The sequence below is a fragment of the Ambystoma mexicanum genome, chromosome 1q (genome assembly GCF_040938575.1).
Source record: "Ambystoma mexicanum isolate Mex_15411 chromosome 1q, UKY_AmexF1_1, whole genome shotgun sequence".
NCBI classification, from domain to species: domain Eukaryota; kingdom Metazoa; phylum Chordata; class Amphibia; order Caudata; family Ambystomatidae; genus Ambystoma; species Ambystoma mexicanum.
The window spans coordinates 123842751-123866676 of NC_090922.1; the positions used below are offsets into that span (position 1 = coordinate 123842751).

At 42.3% G+C, this 23926-nt stretch overlaps 1 protein-coding gene across 2 annotated transcripts in view; it reads right to left on the minus strand.

Moving 5' to 3' along the window:
* BANP (BTG3 associated nuclear protein) overlaps nucleotides 1–23926 on the minus strand; it is a 1679897-nt gene that overhangs the window by 1515417 nt on the left and 140554 nt on the right. For both annotated transcript variants that reach the window (XM_069636126.1, XM_069636133.1), the window contains exon 2: nucleotides 16819–16980. In XM_069636126.1, coding sequence (XP_069492227.1) covers nucleotides 16819–16888 — 70 coding nt within the window. In that variant the 5' untranslated portion in view covers nucleotides 16889–16980. The remainder of the gene's footprint in view (nucleotides 1–16818; nucleotides 16981–23926) is intronic.

Here is a 23926-nt window from a genome sequence, read left to right on the forward strand (position 1 = left end):
AGATAGAGATCATCTTGTGTTCGAATCTTGATATTGACCTCAAGCTAGTCCTTTTAGTAACATTGGGATGATACAATATGTCTAAAATATGAGAAACTGTTTGTGAATATGGCTTTGGTTAATGCAAAGGGGGGGGACTTTGCTAGAAGTGGGGCTGGGAGTGGGAGATTATGTTTCCACAGTGAACAAATTGCGAGTTGATGTGTATAGGTGCATGGTAAAAATGATATATAAACAGAGGGCATGAAGGGGAACACTGGAAAATATGGGGAAGATGGATGGCATAAAAGGTTGCAAGTGGGATACAAGGATTGTTTTGGTGCCATCTCGGACTGCCCTTCAGGGAGTGGTTAAGGATTTTTGTAGGTTTTCCATGGGACTGACATGATGTTTGAGAGGGGCAGCGAGGTGTTCTATGACTGTTGATGGATATTTATGGAAATTAAAATCTGATTACCAAAGAAAGAAAATCAAAGAAAAGTGACATTAGAAAACAGGTCATGGTTACCGGATTCTTTGCAACCAGCGATATCCTGTCGTCCCTGATAAAGCTTGTAATACTGTATAGATCTTCTGGAACACTGGAGGACACTAGCATTTTGCCAACTGGAAAGACGGTCTCAATCGTATCTGTGCGCATGATGCATTCATGATACAGGAGAGTAGGTTAGTTGATACTCAATTTTAATTAATCCAGCAACAAAGGGTATTCATGTTACCATTGAAGCAGCCTTTTAAGAGGAGTAAACATAGATCTAATGTTGGTGAGTACAAAAGAACAAACCGTGCCCTTGCATACTAGCTCCACCCATAGAACTAAGAGTAAACTTTGTTCCCTACTCTTTCCTGTTGGTAAACCTCTATGGTTCTCCTAGTTGCCAACAAACTACAATGAATGCTATGCTTGTTCTTTTGTCTGATTGGCTGGCAGATCAATCACCCAACTAGCATTTTACTACAGAGAGTGTAATGTCCATTTCTCCGAGAGGGTTGCTGATGCTGGTAGTATGGAAGATCTAGCGCAGTGGTCTTCCAACTGTGGGGCTGCACCCTGTAGGGGGGTCCGAAAGATTTCCATGGAGAGTGCAAGGCTCTCTAAAATGGAATTATGGTGACTGCTTGTAATATAAAATATAAGCCGTTATAGCTTGTGTGGAGATGGGGGGGGCAATACCTCAGTGGGTTGAGGAGGCTCAATATAAAAAAAGTTTGAATACCACATATTCTAGAGTATAATATTCCAGTTTGCTTAATGTTAGGACTAGTGACTAACACCACTATCAGTGATCACACCAAGCTCACACCTGCATTATCAACCAATCTATGTAAGCTGAAGAAGCTATAAATGAACAAATGTTAGGGGAAAAAATACTCAACAATAAAGGCGACATTATCCACAAGACAGACGGAACATAGATGCCCTTCATAATTATGCTGAAAACAAATTGGGCCTCATTACGACCAAGGCGTTAAGGGTTAACGCCGTCGTTAACCCTTAACGCCTGATTCTGATTTTAACGGCTGCTTTTAGCAGCCGTTAAAATCCATGACGCTAACCCGCCATGATGCTAATTACGCCACCGTAATTTACGGTGGCGTAATTAGCGCCTTCCCCACTCCCATTATGCCCTATGGGGCAAAAATGGGAATGGGGAAGGGAAAATGGGAAATGGGGATTTACCGCCCCACTCACCTTGGAATGGGGCGGTAAATCCGCCATCCACCATGGTGTAAACATAGTTTACACCATGGTGGTAAAGTTGGCGTACTTAGCGCCTGGGTCGTAATGACCCCCATTGTGCGTGGACTACTCCATTTTGCTGGATCAAAAATTCCAAAACACCACATCTGTATGTTCCTACAGATAAGGGATGTATCAGCCACTTTTGACCTTTAAAAATAGGCAAACACTCGCAAAAAACAAAAATAGGGAATACACATACTCCCAACTAATATTAGGAAACAGACCCACAGCAGTCTGCCCGCCCCTTGTCACCAACAATGTTCCATGGAAAGGTCTGGTCCAGTAGTACACGTAGTTCAACAAGAACAAACATCTATTATTACTGCATGATCCAAAGAGGTAAAAACATAGTTGTTCAAGTGCACGAATAATGAACAGCAAAGAAATATTTATTACAAAAACGTGTCTGTTTTACAGTTAAAATATGTCTACTCCCTTCTAAAAAAAAATAGTTCCATTGGAAATGTGGGTTACTTTTCTCTTCCTACATTATTTTTTTTATTTGGAGTAAAATAAAAACGAGTTAAAATACACCCACTTTAAAAAGCTTAGCTGGAGCACTGCTGCCACCTAGAGTTTTGTTAATAGAATTTCTACGGTTTGTCAGTGTGATCCGATATATGCTTCCTGGTTACTGTTATTTGTGCAGGAGCTGATTTGGACCGTGTCACGGGAGGCAGCATTGGAGAGGAGCAATATCTGGGCAGTAAGAAAAGTGTTAACATTTAATTTTGTATGTGTATGGTGTTATGTGCGTGTATGATGTAAAATTAATGGTGCTGTGGGAACGAGCAAGTCCATGCTGCTCGAAATGAATGCTGTGTAAATGCTCAAGTGAAAGTGAATGCGTTTGAATGAGCGAGTGACTGCTATATGAACGAGCAAGTGAATGTGTGTTTTAATGAGTGACTATGTAGGTGCTTGTGTTGGATATGTGTCGGCACTGGTGACTGATTTGGGGGTTGGAGAAGAGATTATTTTGCTGGGCATCTATGATGATGCATCATAGATGCACAGTACAAATGTCAAGCCACAATAAGAAATAGCTAGAATGGTTGCACCAAAATACCAGTCTAGACATGCGATAATACTCATCATGCTTGCTGTATCATTTATACTGCAAGCATGAGTGCTATGACATGGCTAGATTGGCATTTTAGTGCAACCATTCTAGGAATTTCTTACTGTGACAGGACATGTTTTACTGGTCATCTATGATGAAGCAAACATGATAAGTGTTATTATGTGACTGGACTGGCCTTCACTGGAGACATGGCGTTTTTAATGGCAAAGCCAATAGCAGTATGTTCTTACATGTGGTTACTTACACATATTGTCAAAGCCAGCTTGGACATGTTTTCCTATGGTATCATTACTGGCATCATGTGCAAAGCAAATGGGAGTATGTTCTTATATGGGAATACCGATATATGTAGGAGCAGCCAGCATGGAAATGTATGGGCGCAACCAGCGTGAACATTTTTATACTGGCATATATTGTGGGGAACGGCATCATGAAAATGCATTGGGTAATGCTCATGTGCACTATTGGTGACTTGTATCTATTTGATTGTCTCACAAATTACCCTACAAAAGCAAATGCAAACTGCCTGTCTTTTTACCCATTTTTCTACTGAAAGTGTGCCATATAATGGACCATTTTAACCTATTATTAATTAAAAATTGTGCGGAATGTTGGGGGAGCGGGTAGAATCACCCAACCCTCGAATCACATTTGGTTGTTTCGGGCTACCTCGCTGCGCTTGGACACTATCACGAATTAATGACAAATATGTACACACCTCTAATTAAAAAATGTACCAGTCGCCTCTGATTAACATAACTCGTGGCTTAAAGCAGGGAGGTGTTCTGACACCCCTGCAATTCAACTTGTACCTAGCCAATTGTGCTTCGATCCAATGCATATGTATTGAACTAGGTCATTTGTCCTTCTCCACAGTGGACTTGACACACGGATATTCTGCACATGCAAAGCCGCAAAGCCATGGGAGGTATGTTGATGGACAATCTGAACCGGTGCATATTAAGGGGGGAGTTGTAAAAGAGGTGAATAAATACTAACACTTTTTAAAACCATACAATGGCAGGGTTTGAAATTGAGATTTGATGAGCAGCAGCTACAATCAGTTCCTGGGTGTCGCGCATCACCCTGTAGGCAGGAGCTTCCGCATGGGAACCAGAAGCTACCAGAGATGCTCCTTTAACGTTTTGTCCATTTTGTATGAACCATTGTGTTTAAATGTATATTAGATGTGTTCTCATTCTTATTAACATTCTCAAATACTCAAAAGTGAATGTCACATTCACATGTTTGGAAGGCACCAGTTGGCTCTAGGAGCCAGAAGTATCTCCTGGTAGCCATTGGTTTCAGGTTTACCAGGCTCTACTATACTAGAAGGAGGAGCTAAAAAAGCTCCCAGCTACGCTCAATTTCGAATCCTTAATGGAGTGTTGACTGGTCTCACGACACAGTGCAACTGGGGGTGGCACTTAAGCAAAAAGCTAAAGAATAGGACCCAATAACAAATTAGAATTATTTGTCCAATAACAAAGCTAATTTCAGGTTATATTAAAAATCTGTTTAGCATTTTACAGCCATAAAGGTACATCACTCAGTGTCCGAACAGGAAATTAAGGTCCCAATCATGCTGTTCTTTTGCAATTTGTAAGGTAAATAAACATGCTCGGCTCTAAGAATCACACACACCCTCACATTAGAATATGAATCACACACACCCTCACATTAGAATATGAATCACACACACCCTCACATTAGAAAGTGCCCCATCTATAAAAAGGATGGCAAGCAAGGGACTCTAAAACACGTATTCATACATTGTAGAAAGTTAGAAACATTCTGCCATGGATATTTCGCTTGATTTGTGTAGAATGAGACCTCGCTGAAGCAGGAATATTTTCGGCGTGATACATGGAACAGTGCCACATTTCGCTGTCAATTGCGTTCATGAATTTCTTGTTGAAAATTGAAACATTATTTTAATCAAGATATCACTTGTAGTTATTATACCTCAGAAGATCAATTATTTTTTCTGTATATTATATGAATTTAATTTGTATAACTTAATAAATTAAATTAATTGCATGGAAAATGTAATTTAAACTGTACCACGTATTATATGGCACTGCAGGCCCATGAGCACCAGGGTGCATACACAATACTAGACCTACAAAACATAAAAAGACAAAGATCAGGATCAACACTATTTAGAGCGAATGAAAGTTATCCAAACACTATATTGAAAAGTGGTGTTTTAACTACTCTCTTAAAAGAGGTCAGAGATGAAAGAGTACAAAGAGAAGATTGTAGAGCATTCCAGATCCTAAGGGCAAGAAAAACAAAGCTGGTACCTCCGAATTTCTGGAGATTGAAACGAGATTGTGTGATTTTTATATTATTAAAGATGAAGCAAGCTGTAGAGAGAACTGCCCAGATCTCCAAAAACTAAAATGAATCAAAACCAAGTGTTTTTAGATCTGGAGATCGTCCCAGGACATTCAAGATATGGAGGCGTATAAGAGGGCCACCAAGATATTTAAAACAGCTGTCATGACGGCAAAAAAAAAAAAAACTTCTTTCGACGTGAGGATGGACACATCACAATCAGAGTCAAAAGAATTGTTTAAGACTCTGAGAGAACTGGAACACCCATGTCCTAATAAAGTGTGCACGATTGTTAAAAATGTAGCCTGGTGTACATCCATCAGGAAGCCATGTTAGGTAAGGTGAATGGAATAAGACACAATACTAAGATCAGTCAGAAGACCAGCAAAGTAGTTACTCTGATTCCTGATGTGGTTGTTCATATACTTAAGAGACCACTTAATCAGTTCATTTTTAAACCTATGTCAGTATCAGAACTTGCTTTAACCATTGAAAATCTTAAACCAATTAGCTGCAGAGGGGAGGTCTGCCCGGCAATGCCCATAAAGATGTGTTCCTCCACACTGATAAGCATTCTTTGTAAATGTGTCAATGCTTCTTTTAGAGAAATCATGTTCCTATAAACCTTAAAAAAAGGTTGGATTACCCAGTTGCTAAAAAAAGGCAGGCTTCTGCCCAGAGACAGTGCAATGCTTATTCTGCTTGATTGATCTGCCGCTTTCGACCTGGTGGACCACAGGTTGTTGTTCACCAGACTCAAGGATATTGTGGGTTTTTCAGACAATGCTGCCCTCTGGATCAACTCTTTCCTGAACAACCGCTGGTGTAGAGTGTGCAGTAAGGATGCAGAAGCTGAACCAACGCTCCTGGCCTATGGAGTACCACAAGGGGGCTGTCTATCCCGCTCCCTTTATAACATTTTCACGGTGCCCTTTTTCGATCACCTAGAAGAAAATAAAGTTGGTTTCACTAACTATGCCACTGTCTGGCAATCATCGAGAGGATGAAAAGTCTGTTAATAAAATACATCATCTTATTCAAACTTGGATTATAAGTAACGGTCTGGCATTAAACAAAGAAAAGACTGAATTAATGATGATAGGCACAGAGGCCAAACTATCAACGATGGGTACAGAAAATACCCATTTTCTAGTAGCAGGCTGGGATATCAAAACCAAATAAAAAGATGAAAAAGCTTGGAGTCTACCTGCACAAGAACTTGAATATGCGGGCCCACGTGAGTAGCTTGGTCTCGTCAACAGCCTATTATACTAAATTGTTAGCACGGCTCCTTCCCTACGTCTCTCAAACCAGTTGTGAGATGTTATCTAGAGCTATCATAGGGTCGAAAATTGACTATTGCAGTAGTTTGTTAGTGAGCATTGCTAAGTCAGACAACGACAGAAACCTTACAAAATAGCGCTGTTAGAATGATAATTGGTCTCAATAGGAGGGATCATGTGTCAGAGGCAGATGCAGCCTGCACTGGCTTCCTATTGTGGCTCGAATTGAGTTTCGTCTCCTCCTGATCACTCACAAATGTATGGCATGGATAAGCCCTCTATATCCGAGTGAAACCTGGTCAACAAATAAAGCACAAGGACCCTTAGATCCAACAATTTGAAATCAACTCAAAATACCGGCCTGTAAATTGATGCAGGTGAAAAAATGTGCTTTCTCTCTAGCTTCACTCAGAGCCTTCAATGCCATCCCTCCATATCTTAGGGAAACAGGTTCTACTTCAATATTCAATATTTTACGAAAAAACTGAAGACCTGGCCGTTTAGATGATGCTGATTGGTTTGGTTCTTTCAGTGCGAGTTCCTGTCATTTCCCTGTTTCTGCTGGATGTTTTTATTGTATGCAGTGCTTGTTATATGCTGTCTGCGCCTGTAAGCCTCCGGGGCATTTGGTACGCTATATAAATGCATTAAAGTAAAGTAAATTAGATCGTAATGTCCTTATTGATTGTACGGGCTTCAATCGATCCATCAAGTAACGAGGTGCCATGCCCGATTGACATGTATATGTCATCGAAAGAACTTCATGCAAAATCATATGTTCTTCTGGAAGCCAGTGCAGGGAGCGTCTAGCGCACGTGAGATGGTCCGGTTTGAAAAAGCCACAGACAGCCCTCACTGCTCCATTTTGAATTATATGTAGAGCATGCAAGTTCGCACGATTAGTACCAGGGTCGGACTGGGGCACACAATTGTCTCGGGCACCAATGTAAAAGTGGCCCACAGTTGCAAATGGCAATTCATTCCTTTTGTGACAGACTAAGTAGTACTCAAGGGGTTGGGGTTGATAAAAGTGATAAATACGACCGACTAGGAACAAAAAAAACTGGCCCACAACAGCATTTTGTGATTTTGGTTAGGGCATTGCCTATAGGCCAGTCAGAGCCCGATTAGTACCTGCAAGCAGACTATTGCAGTAATCCAATCTTGAATTAATGAGGGCTGTGGCCAAAAAGGATCTATTTGCCGCAGATAGAAAAGGTTTTATCCGCCTTAAACAACCTGATGATATAGATACATGATGAACATCGGTGCAGGGGTCGAAATTAGTATTTGTTGACCAGGACCAAAAAGCAGCTCCTGGGTATCAGGCATCTCACGTTAGGCAGGAGCTAGCTCTAGGGAACTAGGATCTAGCACATTGCATCTTCGCACAAGTTAGATTTGGCCTGCACAAACACTTTTTGCCCATTATATATTATTCATTATTCTTTCAATTTTCCTTAGATGTGTCCTTTAAATCTCTTTTTATACACATTCCTAAAACTACAGAGTTAATATCACATAGCTATGTTTGTATGTCACCACTTGCTTGGCAAGTCAATAGAAGCTCCTGATAGCTGTTGGTTTCAAGCTACGATTTTATCCATGCAACGGCATTATTGGAGCAACATGAAATTTCACCTAGCCTATCAGCAAGGATTGCCTGGTACACCAAATCAAATGCTACTGAGAGATCGAGCAGCATAAGTAGTGCTGTCTGACCTTCTCAACAATGCCTGTCATATTAAATTTCAAGCCCAAGAAGGCTGTCTCTGTACCGTGCATAGCCCGAAAGCCAGACTGTCGGGTGCCAGTAAGTTGTTAGCATCAACAAACACAAGTTATTCGATCAGAGATCTTCAGGAGAAAGGGCACATTGGTAATTGGCGGGTAGTTACTGGTTATTGCAGAGATCAGATTGCTCTTCTTTAATAAAGCCGTAATCCTGTCCTCCTTAAGGCAGGATGCCACATGAGATTCCCTAAACGAGGCATTAGCAATCTTGGTGATCCATGGGATCTATTAGTCGGAGGCATCCTTGATGATACTAGTAGGACAAATGTCCCTAATATAAGAAGTTGGCTTTAAGCTTTTAACAATTTTAAGCGTCTCACCCTCAGTGATCTGCCTAAAGGCAAACCTAGCTTGGTCAGTCTCAAAGTTAGGACTTGTGGTGATGCAAGTGGCATCAGAGGGGAGACAATTAACCTTCAAGGACGATGGTCTGAATTTAATAGATAATTGGTGTTTGTCAACCGTCCAAATGAATTCATCCTGGATGTTTTGGCACCAGAGGCTGCTCTTCTCCACTTCAAATGTCTCATAAATGTTTCCTTCCAACTATTTCAATACAATAAAGAGTTCTCTGGAATTTTGCTTGGCATTGTTGTTTCTGGTGTTATAGTCAGCTTGTTTGATAGAGTTGATAGTTGATTAATATTCCATCGCAGCCTTCTTATAGTCCGTTAGCATCACTAGATTTTTACGCCAGACGTTCATGTAACTTTTTTGATTTCTAGCATTGATAACTCAGCCAGTAAACCAAGCATTCTTTTTTTGCCATTGCTTTAGTTAGCTTGATGCGTTCTGTGGCCAGGAGTTCAATTGTATTTGTAATGGCCTGCTGGAAACGCACCACTGACTCAGTAAGGTCCGTGATAGACTAACTCCAAGAGATTGGGAGCAGTTTGTAACAAAGCTTCCAGGGCTACTCTCTTGAAGTCCCTACATTTTTCATTAATCCTTGGTAACTTGTTCCACCGCTGCAGCTTTGAGGGAAATGCGAGAGAGAAGGCTATCAAGAAGTGATCAGACCAAGGACAAGGACAAATTGAAATTGGAGCAATAGTAACGTTATATGTCACGACCCAATCAATAGTATGACATTTATGCATGGGGAGTTTGAGCAATTGCAGGTAACCAATTGCTCCTAAGGCTGAGATGAGGGAAGATGCTTGCCAGTCTTCCTTATTGGTGGCCCATAGGTTAAAATCACCTAAAACAACTCCATATGAGTGAAGTTTAATTATCTCACTGAGGGGGATAACACTTTGTGGGGTCTTGTGCAGTGGTCTATAAAGAATTAAGAAGCTCATGTGATCCACACTTAATGTAACTAGAGAGGAACAACAATCATGTATCCAAGGTCTTAACTGATTGAAAATGTATGTTTTCATCAAAAATAAGAGCCACCCCTAGTCTCCGGAGCTGATCTGGTCTGCTCTGATCATCTTATACCCCCATCAGAGTGGCCAGGATTGCTGCATGAGTCACAGCATCGTAAAGCCACGTTTCTGTGATTGCCAGTATATCTGTGCTTGTGTCCATTAGGTAGTCAGCTATCTCAGCTGAATACTGAATTAGAAAGTGAGTATTTAGTAATGGGGCTTTAAGCTGTGAACCAGTATCATGAAAAAGTTGGTCTGAGGAAACCAAAACATCTGGAGAAGGGAGGGATTTAACCATATCCTCACAGAGTGCAATGAAAATAAAGCTAATGAGAGCCGACATTGCAGGGAGCAAGGCTGAGGGTTGGGCGCTATCAGCTCATTATGAGTTAGAAAGGTAGTTTGTATCAGGGCAGTTTTCACTGGACATGTTGAAACGAGTCCAGATGCAGTCGGGGTGTCTTTAAGTGGAAGCTGCAATGGCGCACCCACGATCTGGGAGAAGCCAGCTCTTCTGGGGCTTGGCGATTTCAAATCAAAGAAGAGAGTCTGATTTTATAAATTTGAGAGGCTTATGGGATCCTTCAAGCAGAGGATCACAATTACTTGTGCAGACATCAGATGTGCTGACCTTGACACCAGTTTGCATGGAGGAGGTGTTCGTGTTGACAAGCAGTCCTGGGCCAGCCTCAGGACATTTAACACTTAACAAATTCTGATCAGTGTTTGAAGTGCAGTTTGGGTGGCGCAGTGAAGGCTCAGGAAACTATTCTCTGCGACGGTCGCAATCGGCTTTATTGTAATTCGGACGGGTCTCTAACAAAGCAAGCTAACGAGAAAATATCTCGGTTTTGTTGGGGCATAGAGGACATGTTGGGTACATAAGCTCCTGCCAGATTGGGACGCATTTTATCAATCAGCACGGTGATTGATATACACGGTGGATGGTATTATGCAAGCAGAACAAGCAGACCCACAAAAACTGATACCGAGTCTGTCATCAAGAAGAAATGGTAGAGTTTCCTGTGCAGGTTCGGCTAAGCACTCCAGCGCCACACAAAGGACACAATCCACTATCAACAAGTAAGTAAATGAGGATTACCTTCGAAGAGCCTATAAGAGCAGGAGCATGCAACAATGAAGGCCACATCCACGTGACTCAGACCGGCTTCACGCAATGGTGTAGGAGCAAAAAGCAGCAAGAAGCCTGCTGGGACATGAAGTCCATGCGAAACAAACCAAATGGTTAAATCCTTATAAGCACCCAATGTAAAATAGAGCACTGCTAACACTGAGCCTACAATCTTAAAATTACACACATCAAAAAGTATGTTGAGATTGTAGCAGATGTCGGGTTACGACTAGTGTACATTTCTGAAATAACTGCTAAGTTCTTAACTAAGGAGAATGCACAGACACCAGTTAATTATTGCCTGCATATAGTTCACGACACCTTAACTAATCCACCCAGGCACCCCAAGTGTTCCAGCATGATGGCATGCTTGAACCGATTGCTTCATACACTGGTTTCTTTTTTTTAAAAAACATTTTTACAATTATTATTCACGCATGGAGAACATCAACTGAAAGATATGGCTGACATCTATAAGTTGGAATCCAGAAATTAATATCCTAAGGACATCTTGTTGGAAAATAATGATGTTGCTGGCCTTTGTACAAACATTCCCCATTAATAGATTGAAACAAAATGCATAGTTTTGGCCAATACAAATCTAACAGGGGTACATACTATTTTCTATTCTGTTGCTTTCATCTATCTATATGTATATTTGTGAAAGTGTGTTTGTATGTTTGGGGTTGGCTCCTGCCCCCACAACAGTTGGTGGGCTGAAATTTTGGCCAGATGTCAGCATACCAGTCTGGGGTGTACTGGCGATGGTGAAATCTGACCAACCCCACCCGTGCTATGACGATTTTGCGACTTTTCCAAAAATAGAAAGTTAGGACACAAGGTCGGCATACCAATCTGGGGTGTACCGGCGATAGTGAAATTTTACAAACCCCCATCCGTTAGCGCTGCACAGGGATGGAGAAGGGCCTGGCCCTGTGCTATCAGTATAGGCGATTTCGGGAGATTACCGATTTTTTTTATTTTTCTAAAATAGGAAGTTACTACGCTAAAACATACACAAGGCTATAGAAGACCCCACAAGCATGTCAGATACATGCTTGTGCATCGCTGGGTGGTACTGCTAGTTAGCTATAAGACAAAACTGTTTCTGTTATGGTACTACCTTTCATAAACAGTGCTGAGGAACATCAATGGGGGCAACATTTATCTCCAATAATTATGCAAACCTTACTATCGAGGTGTTTAAAAGGAAGTATATTTTTTCACTTAAAGTTGGCATATAAAATGTTCATTTTAGAGTAGGTATATTAACAACTGGATTAAGACTTGGCAAAAATGAGGCCCAATTTTTCAAACAATTTTTGGAAGCAATGAATACATGCATCCAATGACCAAATTTGATATAATATTACGGTACAAGGACCTATCCTTTTTTAGAATGCCTCTATTAATATCTGACCAATTATCGCATCTTTACGGGACACAAAAAAGCAGTAAAACTCTGCTACATCCAGAGTCATTACATCCTCAAAAACTGTTGAACACTTTGCTGTAATTGCAATTTTTGAGAATCAATATAATCATTTAGGATGTTTGTTTGTTTGTTTATTTATTTGTATTGCGCGCCAGACCCATGGGTAACCGGGCTCAGTGAACAGAAAATGCGAAGCTTACAAAGTTACGTATTACAATGTTAAAACAAGTTACAATGTTGCATAATTAAAATTTACAGTAGTGGTAAAACTTTGATGATACATATATACATTCAGATAAAAAACACAGCACAAATTAAAGTATTTCAGTCCTTACATGTTGTTGTCATTGAGGTGTTTGATAAGATTTGTTCTGAAGTGAGGGAAAGGTTGATCTTGCTGTGTAGGAAGCCACAATAACTAAAATGGCTAATTTTTACAAAGGAAATAATACATTGAGCAGATAACCAGCAGTGCCTCAAAAGGAGTATCTAAAATAGAAAGGAGTTATGCATTGTTGGTGAAACAGCCCTCAACAGCAGACAATCCATCAAACGAATTTTCACTCATAGGCCTTCTATTCGTTAAGTACAGGAAACTGAACGCCATTGGCAGTTGCTGCACTTGGACCCAGAGATGAGCAAAATTGTTTAAAAAATGTTTGCATGCTAAGGTAGAGGCCTAATTTGACAGCCATTGATATGAGATCAGTAACAAAACAGCAATCTGACTGTGGCTCATTACGAGTTTGGAGGTATCTCGGCAGTAAATCCGCTGAGATACCACCAAATGGACTTACCATTACCACCACTTGGTCTGGCAGAATTACTGCCAGATTACAAGTGGCGGTATAGAGGTGTTAGTCCCCATTTATGGAATCCATATGGGAACTCCATGGGGATTTCAGCAGAATTACCACCAGCAGCAATTCTGCCGAAATGGCAGTTTTTTTACTGTAAGGTTGCAGAATTACCTCCAGCATTTTGCTGGAGATTTTTTCTCCACCTTACCTCCAAGCACATAGTTTGGCGGTGCAGTAATGTGGCACTAATGCGGTGGTAACTCCATTACTGTCTCTGGAGGGTTGCTCAGGGGCAACATGCTCGCCTTGGAGGCAAGACGACACAAAGCAACACAATTTCGATCCCCGGGTCCGTGCTTTGAAAACTATTAAGCATGTTATAAATAACCTATCATCATCATCATCATCATCATCATCATCATCATCATCATCATCATCATCATCATCACCACCATTTTTGACCACACCACCAAATGAGGCCCAAAGTGTTTTGCAGTCAGTCAAGACGTTCCTTGTTTGAATCATATCTGTTGCAACAATGTCATAAAACAGAATTATGTAGCACACCCACACACTGTAAAACATATTGCATTTTAACTTCTCATTGCTTACAACTCAGAGTGCGTGGACCGAACCACTAGGAAACTTAGACCAAATTATTGAACACAGCTCAGATATACAGACTAACAGTTCAAAATCCAGCTTTGCACGACACTGGCACCACCACAAGACCGACCTTTCAGTGTACAAGGAAGCCTTTTGGATTTACTATTTACAACAGACTTGTGAACCATGTCCTTAATGAGAAAAATACTGGAATATGTGGCGTATGCAGGTACCCTGGAGACATCCTATACGGTTATACTTTTCTGTTTGCATGAAGATTTTAAAAGTTGTATAACAACTCATTTCTCAACAATATCTCATTGTCACATTTTTTTTTTTGGTTTTTGTCTTTGGTTCATTGTTTATTTTTATCACTTGTTAATGACTGGGACTACAGTCCCAGCCTATTTCAGACATTCTGTTACTTTTTTTTATCATCAATCATGGGTTGCTTAAAAATTGCACTGATTCACAAATGTATAAAGTCCACGCTTTATCGCCACAACGCAATATTTTGTTTCATTTAAATAATGCTGAACTTTTTTTTTTGATTATTCTGTGTGCTTGTAAGGTATCGTTCAACATCCATAGGAAGCAGCAGTTTGAGAAGCTCCCCTCTCCCCCACCCATTTCCAGCACAAACACTTTTACACAGACAGCCAGCTCTGGGAGAAAACAGACTCACACCTGAGCCGTGTACCTGACAAGTCCCAATACTATTGTCAGGCAAGGTCAAGCAATTATCGACAATCACTCGCACCTGACTTCCATTACACTTCCACACATGGACAAAAGGCAGAGCACAAGACCACACTCGGAGCAAGGCAAAACACACAAAGGTACAGCAGTTTCGAGTCGGCAGCTGAACGAGAGGAGAAAGACGTCAAAGCACAAGAGGTTCGCGAGAAGGGCAACTCCCTTGACCTTTTCATCAGAAAGCCATTACTTTCAAAAACCCTTCAAGGCAGAAAGCGTAAGACCAGGAAAAGAGGCTGGAGAATCCTGCATTGTGTGTCGGAGACATCTAGGGCCCTCACACATAACTGACCAAGGTGGGGAGCTGCAGATGCTTTGGTATCGTCCTTGGCTCCAAGAACAAAAGAAACAACAGAGAACAACACAGCCGGTGAGTTGGACAGACCAAAGCCAGACCAGTTTGTGTTGAAGTTAAGGTTGCAAGCAGCAACATTGTAAAACAAACCAACATTGTTGAACACGTGTGATGAAAGACGCGAGTAAAGCTAAATTGCTGATGAATGTTCACTTAAGAAGGAAGGACACGATACACCATTGACAGATGGTTCGGCACTGTGAATGTGCTCAATCGAAGGTCGCTTTATGCTATCCTGATGAGAGAAACAAAAGTAGAAGATTAATGTGAAGTATAATTGTGTAAAGGGAATTGAAGTGGTCCTGTGACGGTTTAAGCAAAACCCATTGCACATTCAAATGTATTCAATACAATACTCAGAGGAACGGAGCCCGGCCAAGGGGGACCCGAGGTCCGAGCCCGGATTAGGGAGACCAAATTGTGAACATTGTAGAAACAGGATTCGAGCCCAGAGGAGGGAGATCCATGGTCTGAGCCTGGATGAGGGAGACCAAATTGTGAAGTCAATATTGTAGAAAAGGGGTCTGAGACCAGACAAGGCGAACCCGTGGTCCGAGCCCGAGGGAGGCCAATCTTGAACTTACGAATGTGAGAAACCTGACAAAGCAAAGTAACTTTTGTGTTTTGTTTGCTACATCAGGCCCTCTGCAATAAGAGACTGAAGCCTATGTGTTGAATTGTTACCTCATGGCCAAGAAGCCAGAGTGTGTGCTGCCTTGCCCCCTGCTGAAAACGTGGCAAAAGGAAGCCAACTGTTCAACTATCCTGACATTTAATTTCTTGAACACTTTTCGTTTTCAATACATTATTATCCCACACTATTCTGTTTTTATAAGTAAGGATTGGCAATAGGTTTATATGCCCTTTTATTTTGACAGACTCCACTAGGACTGCGTTTTTATTTGATGGTTGTAGCTTGCTCCCATCCTTAGCTTTAGATAGGCGTTCAACCAACCCATTGAAGTTCAATAAACATCCTTGAACTGTGATCACTTGTGTCTGTTTTCACCGTTTGATACCATGCCTTCCTTAAAGTGCTCAGTCCGGAGCTCAGTGATCACTTGAGCTGGAGTCATGGTATGCAGATAAGCAATAAGCTTGATTGAGAGTTTATTCAGACACATTCCGAGATGGCATCTGCTGCAGACGCAAAGACAAACCTTGATTCCTTAACCTATTGCTGTAATTGTGTTCTGGAGCCTGACTATCTTAGGCACTGTTTGGGGTAAGGTGAAGGACAGTTTACGCTCAGAGGGCACTGTTTTTGCAGTTAGGTGTAGAGTACACTTTGGGTGTACGCCCCTCTTGTAGTCTCTAAAAACAGAACCGTCTACTGGTGGTCAGGAGGAGCAGTCTCAAAAGAATAGAGTTGAAGGTTGGTGGGTTTGAGAAAATATGTGTCTGAAGGTTTTTCACACATCTGCTGTTTTCTTTCCAAACCCTGTATATATGAAAAAGGCTGCAGGGCTAAGGGGCCAGAACTAAAGCATGTAGCTAATTTTACAGTGTGACACTGGGTTTTTGAACCATGTTCATTGGGGTCTCGAATGCACTACATAAACATCACTCTAGTCCATTCCAACTTTCCAAGGCTGATATGCATCTCTGGTCAGCCTTGGAAAATTGAAAATAGCAAGAGCCACTTTTATGTCCTGGCATCACAGGACATCTCAGAAGGCTGTCAAACGTGGAATGATTGATGTAGTAGAAAATATTATCACGAGATTATTAAATGTGAAAATATTTAAATCAAGAGTTCCGCCATGAACACACATTGTTGTGTACTTTTTATGAAATCATTACCTAGCCAGCAATCACAGAGGAGTAAAGCCTTTCTGAAACACTGGTGGTAGGAGAGGTAACAATTAGCTCTACAGTTAAATATTATTAGGAAGAGACATTCGCATTATGTACTCCATGAAGGAGCTCGAGGCTATGTGGGAAGGTTGTGAACAGAGAAATCCCCGGAATACACGTTTAAGATTTTAAAAATCTATGCAAGCTTATGTCTGGTCCTCTTAACCAAATGGAGGAATCCCTACATAAAGCACAAAGGACTTAAATGCAAGACTACTTAGGACGTGATGTTGCAGTGGTATAAAAACCAAGCACTCACCTGGGTGATCAGGGTTCAGATCCTCTACTGCAATCTGAACTACTTCCGCCAAATCCTGTTCGGACATCATTCGGAAACTGCTTTGTGGGCAAAGTGCCAAATAAAGTGCCAGTTATACTAGCCCAAAGTTTTGTTGCCAGGATCCAGCCAGGTTTTACACACCTGTAGAAAACACAGATATATTGAGGCTTACTTAAACATAGTTATACAGGCCAAGGAAGGGAACATTCAAACTACAATAACATTCCAAGCAATTATTTTACAATGTAATAAAGATTCAATTACATTACACATATCATGTTGTAATGCAGAATTACAGAAGGAACTACCGTAAATTATTACCACCAAGTTGGGGGGTTGTCACAGCACCAGGGTGGACTTCTTTCTGATAGAAGACTAAGATATAACCACACAAGAATGCTATCCTAAAGTCTAGCCCCATCTAAGTTAACCATCTCTATACATCCTTTTTGATGTCACAACTAAAGTACAGCTAAGGCTTTTGACACGCATATGTAACTAAATATGAAGGCGGGATTGTTGCGCAATTCTTTGCCCTAGGAACACTTTCAGTCTCAGCTGTAGAATTGTAAGAGGTACTCTCTCTCTTTCCCACTGTAATGAGAGTAGAGTAGAATCTATTGGTGGTCTCGGATACAAATTATTTGTTAAAATGTCATGCTAAATTGTGTTTCCGACTATTTTATTTTATTTAGCATTTGTAAGGCGCTATATACAACACAATTGCGTTTCAAAGCGCCACAAGGCTAAATGGGAAGGGAACAGGGGAAATAATAACAATGGCAAAAACAGTAAATATACAGTCGTGGTCCTACTAGGCTTTGTAGCATTCGGCCGTACAAGTGCATTGAGGTAGAAGTGCAGGGGGTGGGGGTGGAAGGGCAGGGGAGTAGGCAAGTGCTGGGAGGAGGGCCCGAGAGGAGAACATCTGGCTAAGTGCTAGGGAAGGGGGCCAAACAAACACTGTCCTCATTCACAAATGTATCAAATAAAGGCCACTTGATAGTCATTACAGATCTCTAGTATATGAATGATTCAAAGGAAAGCTAGAGGCAGAGAGGTTTATTTATCTATGTTGAAAGAAGTTACTGATGCAAGCAGAAAACGGTCCTTCCACATATTACAAAATAATTGATTATATTTAACTTATTATCTAGATGCAATAGTCATTTTTATGGCATTGCCTTCAACAATACCAGTGCAAGCAATTGGTAAATGGAAAGGAAACATTTTCTGATAAGAAAGTTAATTACTCACTTCATTGCTAGGTTTTGTTTTAATCAAACTATGAGAGGACTTGATTAAAATAAGATTTTAAACTACTTATACACTAAACTTTAAACATCTTCAGAAGCAACTTGAAGGGAAAGCATACAATTACCCATTCATTTAATTTCCCTCCAAGAATATAGTATAATGAGCAATAGTCGTGAAAGAACAGGTATCAACTGATTTAAAACGAGCTCGGCCAGGTTAAGCTCCCAACATCTGGTTAAGACAAAACATTGAAGTAAGTATAAAAATTAAGAATAAGAGACTGCACGAAAGAACATTGACGGGTATAATACCGAGAACATATCGAACTTAAAGTATTTTCGTATAGCAATCTTCACTGGCTTCCTCTATGACCTAGAACACTATTCAGTCAAATTAAATTCATGGTTCTCTATCCGTAAGAGAAACACACGGAAAATGAGGTGAGGTGAATTAGCCCACAGAGAAACAGGAAGGCTGTTGCAATTTGCTTTATCACTTTAAGCAGAACAGTCTGTGACAGGTGCATTAGATTTAACTACCAGAACTGACAATCTCAGGAGAGTGCTGTTGAAATCAACAATGTGTTGAACGTCACTTTAAAATGAGGTGGCTTGGAGTAAATGCTTAATACGTCAAGGGGCCTCATTCCGAGTCCGGTGGTAATACTGCCTGTGCTACCGGCAGATTGCTGCCGAACTTAGAATAATTTACTGGCGTCTGACCTCTCGGTGCCACCGGCTCATTCCGAGTCCTACGGCCGGGAAGTCAGGAGCCGGTATATTTGTAATCCCCATCGAGTCCTAATGGCCTCTATGGGCGCGGGGACATGGGAGAACTGGCATGGTTGCTAACGGTGCCAGTAGTCCCATGAAAAGTCTGCCTACCATGACCGCTGCACCCGACAGGGCTGACCTGTCTGGCACAGCGGCCCCGGCAGGCAGACTTGTAGTTTGCTGGTCCAGAAACAAGGGTGCCGGTGAGCTTGTTTCTGGACCGGCATACTTATAATGAGGCCCAAGGTCTTCGCTCAATCTGGCCTCTGAGATTTTTGGGTGGGAGGTCTGCCCACAGGAATATAGAACACTTGCTTCTCTCATTAGTTAATGGCAGATCCAATTCCAGTTTACGCCAAAAATCAAATATTTAGAATTAAACATCAATGCCCTGTGTGACAGGGTCGAGAACCTGGCCCTGTCAAGATGGAATGGAGTCCCTTCACAAACTGAGGCAGTCATTAGAATACTTGCTAGAGCTAGTCCCGTCTCAGAGGTGGAGGTGGGTGTGGGAGTTGGGAGGGTCCCAGTCTTTGTCCCTTCTACCTGTGCCTGGCTAAGTGATCAAAGTACCACATTGAAGGTACGCATGCATATGTAACGTTGTGCTCACACTTGGAGTTTGTATTAATCACCATATGCGTTAAATGAATGTACTTTTTGCTAAAAGAAGAGGCCTTCTCTTTTATACGGCGGCGTTTAAGACCTGCTGACCCGGCAAGAACTTGTTTTTAACAGAAGAATTGTGTTTGGTCACTGTATGTCGAAGCATGCTGAGCCTGCTAAAAACTATCTACAGAATACGGGTGGGGGGAAGGAATGAGTAAGCATGGCCTCGAGCACAGAGATACGGGCACAAAGGGGCACGAAAGAATGTGAAGACCGGGATAACAGGAAACCACGATAGACCACGATAGCAAATGTGCAATGGTTGTTCGTTAAACTCCAACTGGATACTTCAGATAAACTCCAACTGGAGATCCGCCCTGGGGTGGACGTGTGCTATGTGCAAGGCAATGTAAACAGAAAAGTATAAAAGAGCACGATGTGTAGAGGAAGGGGCGGCACTTCGACGACTTGCTTTGCGAGACGTTTGAACTTGCGGCCCATTCGCGAATGCTTGTGCATTAATAAAGTAATGTTTACTTGGCTCTTTTCTGTCTGAGTTATTGCAGGGTCCCTCATTGTACTGGTTATGGTGACGGCGAGAAATCGCACCCACAATTTTGGTGTCAGAAGTGGGATGCGAAGGAGCGACAGTCCGTCACTGGGTGAGGAACGCCGCGGCGGAACCGGAGAAGGAATTGATCACGGGGCCCCAACAACTGAATCCGCACCTTTGATTGCAACCAACGCGTCATCCTTGTTTTTCCGGCTCCGTCGGCGGTGGAACAGCAGGCTGTCGCCCTTCGGGTCCGGAACATTCTGGCGGGACCCTTAAGGTAAGTGGTATGGATGGATGCATGATGGAATAAGGAAATAACGATTTAGGGTTTATGAAGAGGACGGTGGTATGTCCGTCTATGTAATAATAATGATGAAACAGTGATGTATTGATATTGGTATGGCGATATATGTCAGGAGGATGTACTGTTAATGTTAGCCTATTAGTGCACATTTGGGAAAGGTGAGTGTTTTTAGGCAATTGCGGTATACCAACAAAATGGGTCAAGCGGCTTCCAGCAAGAGTGGTATAGGCAAGAGACACTATGCCCCTCTTGAAGGAACCCCTGCATTTGATATGTTGATTAAACATGGATTGAATTCAACCTTGTTCTTAAGGGAGTGGTCTGAATATACAAAAGATTCGATTGAGCATAAATGGCCAGACACCGGGTCCTTTGATGTGGACCGCATATCCAAAGTAGAAATAGAATTAGTAAAAAGACGGGTCAGACCCGCACAGTTTGAGGCTATACGACTATGGAGGGTAGAAGCAATGCGCAGGCGCAATGCTCAGAACAAACAAAAGGAAAAGGGGCAGAAGAGAACAGTAAATCAAAAATTACGTGGCCTAGAGATAAAAGAGAAGGATGAGAAACTAGACCAGTTGGATAGACGTATGATGATTAAGAATAGCGGGGGTATGTATCCTGCCTTGCCGGTGCCTCGGTATGAAGATGTGATAGGACTAGAAGCAGAACAAACAACGACTGAATTGTTATTTCCAGGGGCTACGGCTCCTCCGAGAGAAGGTGAGGGTGAGAGGGCGGAATTCCCAATGAAGTATGGAGACCCAGATAGGTTGATAGACCATAGGAGAACGACTACTGTAGAAAAGGATAGAGATGGAGACTTGCAAATCCTTATGACCGGGCTGTATGGCACACCCCTCAATGACAGCCTACGGGACCAATTGGGGCGTTTGACACCTTTGGAATTTAGGACAGTGGCCACTAAACTATATACCTTTCATGAGGGTAACTCTAAATTGAGAGGACAGAGTACTGCGGATCTGCCCTCAGCATATCAGGACGCTGTTGCGTTACTACCAGTGACTGCGTCCAGTGTTCAGTTATGGGGATGTATGTCCGACATAATAGCGGAAGTCATAAGGGGCGGTGTTGAATGGGAGAAGGAAAAGAGGGCATGGGAAAGAGAGGTGAGGGAAAGAGAGGCTAAACTCAAAGATGCAGACCAGGCGGGCCAAAACGTAGCTAATCGTATGATAGCATCCATACACTCGCAGTCCATGTCCACCCTGGTGAGTCTGATGGAGGGCCTTGGCTGGCCTATACAAGTAAACGTAATTAAATATCTTCTTATTAGGGTGGATGATATAGAAGAGGAAAAGGAGCCTAGATATGTGTCCCAGTGGAATAGGATTAAGACGGAATTGGATAAGAAACTGCTACCTAATATAAGAGTGGATGATTCTGGGGCGGAAGAATGGAGAATGGCTAAGGTGGAGAAACTGTTAAAAGATTATAAAAAAATAAAAGAGAAAAACCTTAGTCACCAGTACTCTGCTTCATCACCAGTGCAGGCCCTTGTAAGTGAACAAACAAACACGGAAAAGTTACTATCAATGCCAATGAGAGAGTGTCAACCCACCATAGATGCAGTTACTGGTAACATGATGCGCACCTATGTGTATGTCCCCTTATCTCAAATAGAATTGATGCATATCACCAAGTCCATCCCCGACCCCCGTATAGACCCGGCAGGATTCTACAAAGAAGTAGGAAAGCTATTCAGACCCGGGTTATTTACTGTAGAGGATGTAGATAACATATTGTTAGCTATTGTCCCAGAGGAAATATGGACCCCCTTTCGTGCCAAAGACAATGATACAATAAAATGGAAAGATGTAATGGAGGCGAGTAAAAATAGGAAACTGCATGAGGAATATCCCGAACCCCTAAGGGGGCATGGTATGGCAGTCCTGAGGGCTCTAGAAAAGGTATTACCCCCATTTGATGTGAATGTGGAGAAACTGTCTGCTGTGATACAGGGCGCAAGTGAGGAAGTAGCACAGTACTTCCTGCGTTACGAAGCAGCATTTAAAGCACACCGTGGGCTAGAGATAGGGTCTGAGACGGGCCAACGGTACTTTGCCACAAACTTTATAGAAGGGCTCCACGGGCCAATCCAGGAGAACATTAGGAAGGCAGAAAGTACGTGGATGACTAGAAACCCCCGGGATCTCCTCGAAATGGCCAGGTATTATGAAAGAGGGGAAAGAGTAAAGGGACAACAAAAGGCACGACAAGAGAAGGATCTAAAAACCAAAGTGTTGATGCAACAGTTGCATCAAGGGCCCCAAGGCAGGTATAACTACAATAGTAACGGCCCGTCACAGGGCTATAGTAGCAACATGATAGGGGGCCAAGGGACAGGGAGAGGTACAGTGCAAGGAGGTGCGCTATATGGGAGGAGGGATGGGCTACCCCAAGATGTATGTGCCTTCTGCAAGAGACCCGGACACGGGAAATCCCAGTGTCCCCAGAGTGGTGGGAGTGGAAGGGGCGTACGCCCCCCTTCACAGACAACATTTGCCTCAGGAAATAGGACTGGTGGGTACGGCAACCAAGACAATAGAATGTTTAAACCCCCTCTACCCAATGCCTTTGACGGACAAGCAAGAGGGGATGTTCCCTCTCCGGCCCCGCCTCCCTCCAATCTACTGTATCGGCCACGACAAACAACACAAGTACAAGGTGTATGCCAGGGCGAAGGATGTGGGGAAGGGGTATACTATAATGACGACTTCCAGGATAACACAAGTGATATGTCCTGAGGAGGCCGAAATGAGACAGCGGGAGTGGTACAAGTACCTATAGATCAGAGGGGGCCTTATGCCTCCATTAGGATCGGCCCCCACTGAAACTTGAGATGTCTGGTAGACACGGGAGCTGGAAACAGTTCCGTGAATATCAGAGCCGTCCCCGCTGTCCCATTATCGGATAAAAGCAAGGTATCAGTTGGATTTGGGGGAAATCCAATAAAGACTCCCGTAAGTGAAATAGTAGAAGCGGAACTTCATGGGGTAAAATGGGAGAATGGGTGGCTATTGACCAATCACTGCCCAGAAAACTTGTTAGGTATTGATGCATTAAAGACACTAGGGGCCACAATATATTGCTCCCCTCAGGGGGTGAGAATGACTATAAGCAAACCTATGGGTATGATGGGAGTAACGCAAACCCTGCCCCCGGAACTCCAAGACATCCCGAATGAACTATGGGCCACTCATGGGAATGATGTAGGGGTGTTGGATGTTTCCCCAGTAGTAATCAAACTAAAGCCCGGTGCCAGGTTGCCCAGGATAAAACAATATTGCATATCACACGAGGGAGAGCAGGCACTATATCAAATAGTACAGGATATGATACGGTTAGGGGTGGAAGAGCCAACAAATGATAGCCCTTGTAACTCTCCGATCCTTCCAGTACACAAGAAAGGTGATGAAGCCGTACCCTATCGTTTCATTATCGATTTGAGGGAGATAAACAAAATAGTAGAACCCAGATATCCAGTTGTCCCTAATATTGCAAGTGTACTCACTTTAATTCCCAAAACAGCGAAATGGTTTACGGTAATTGATTTGAAAAATG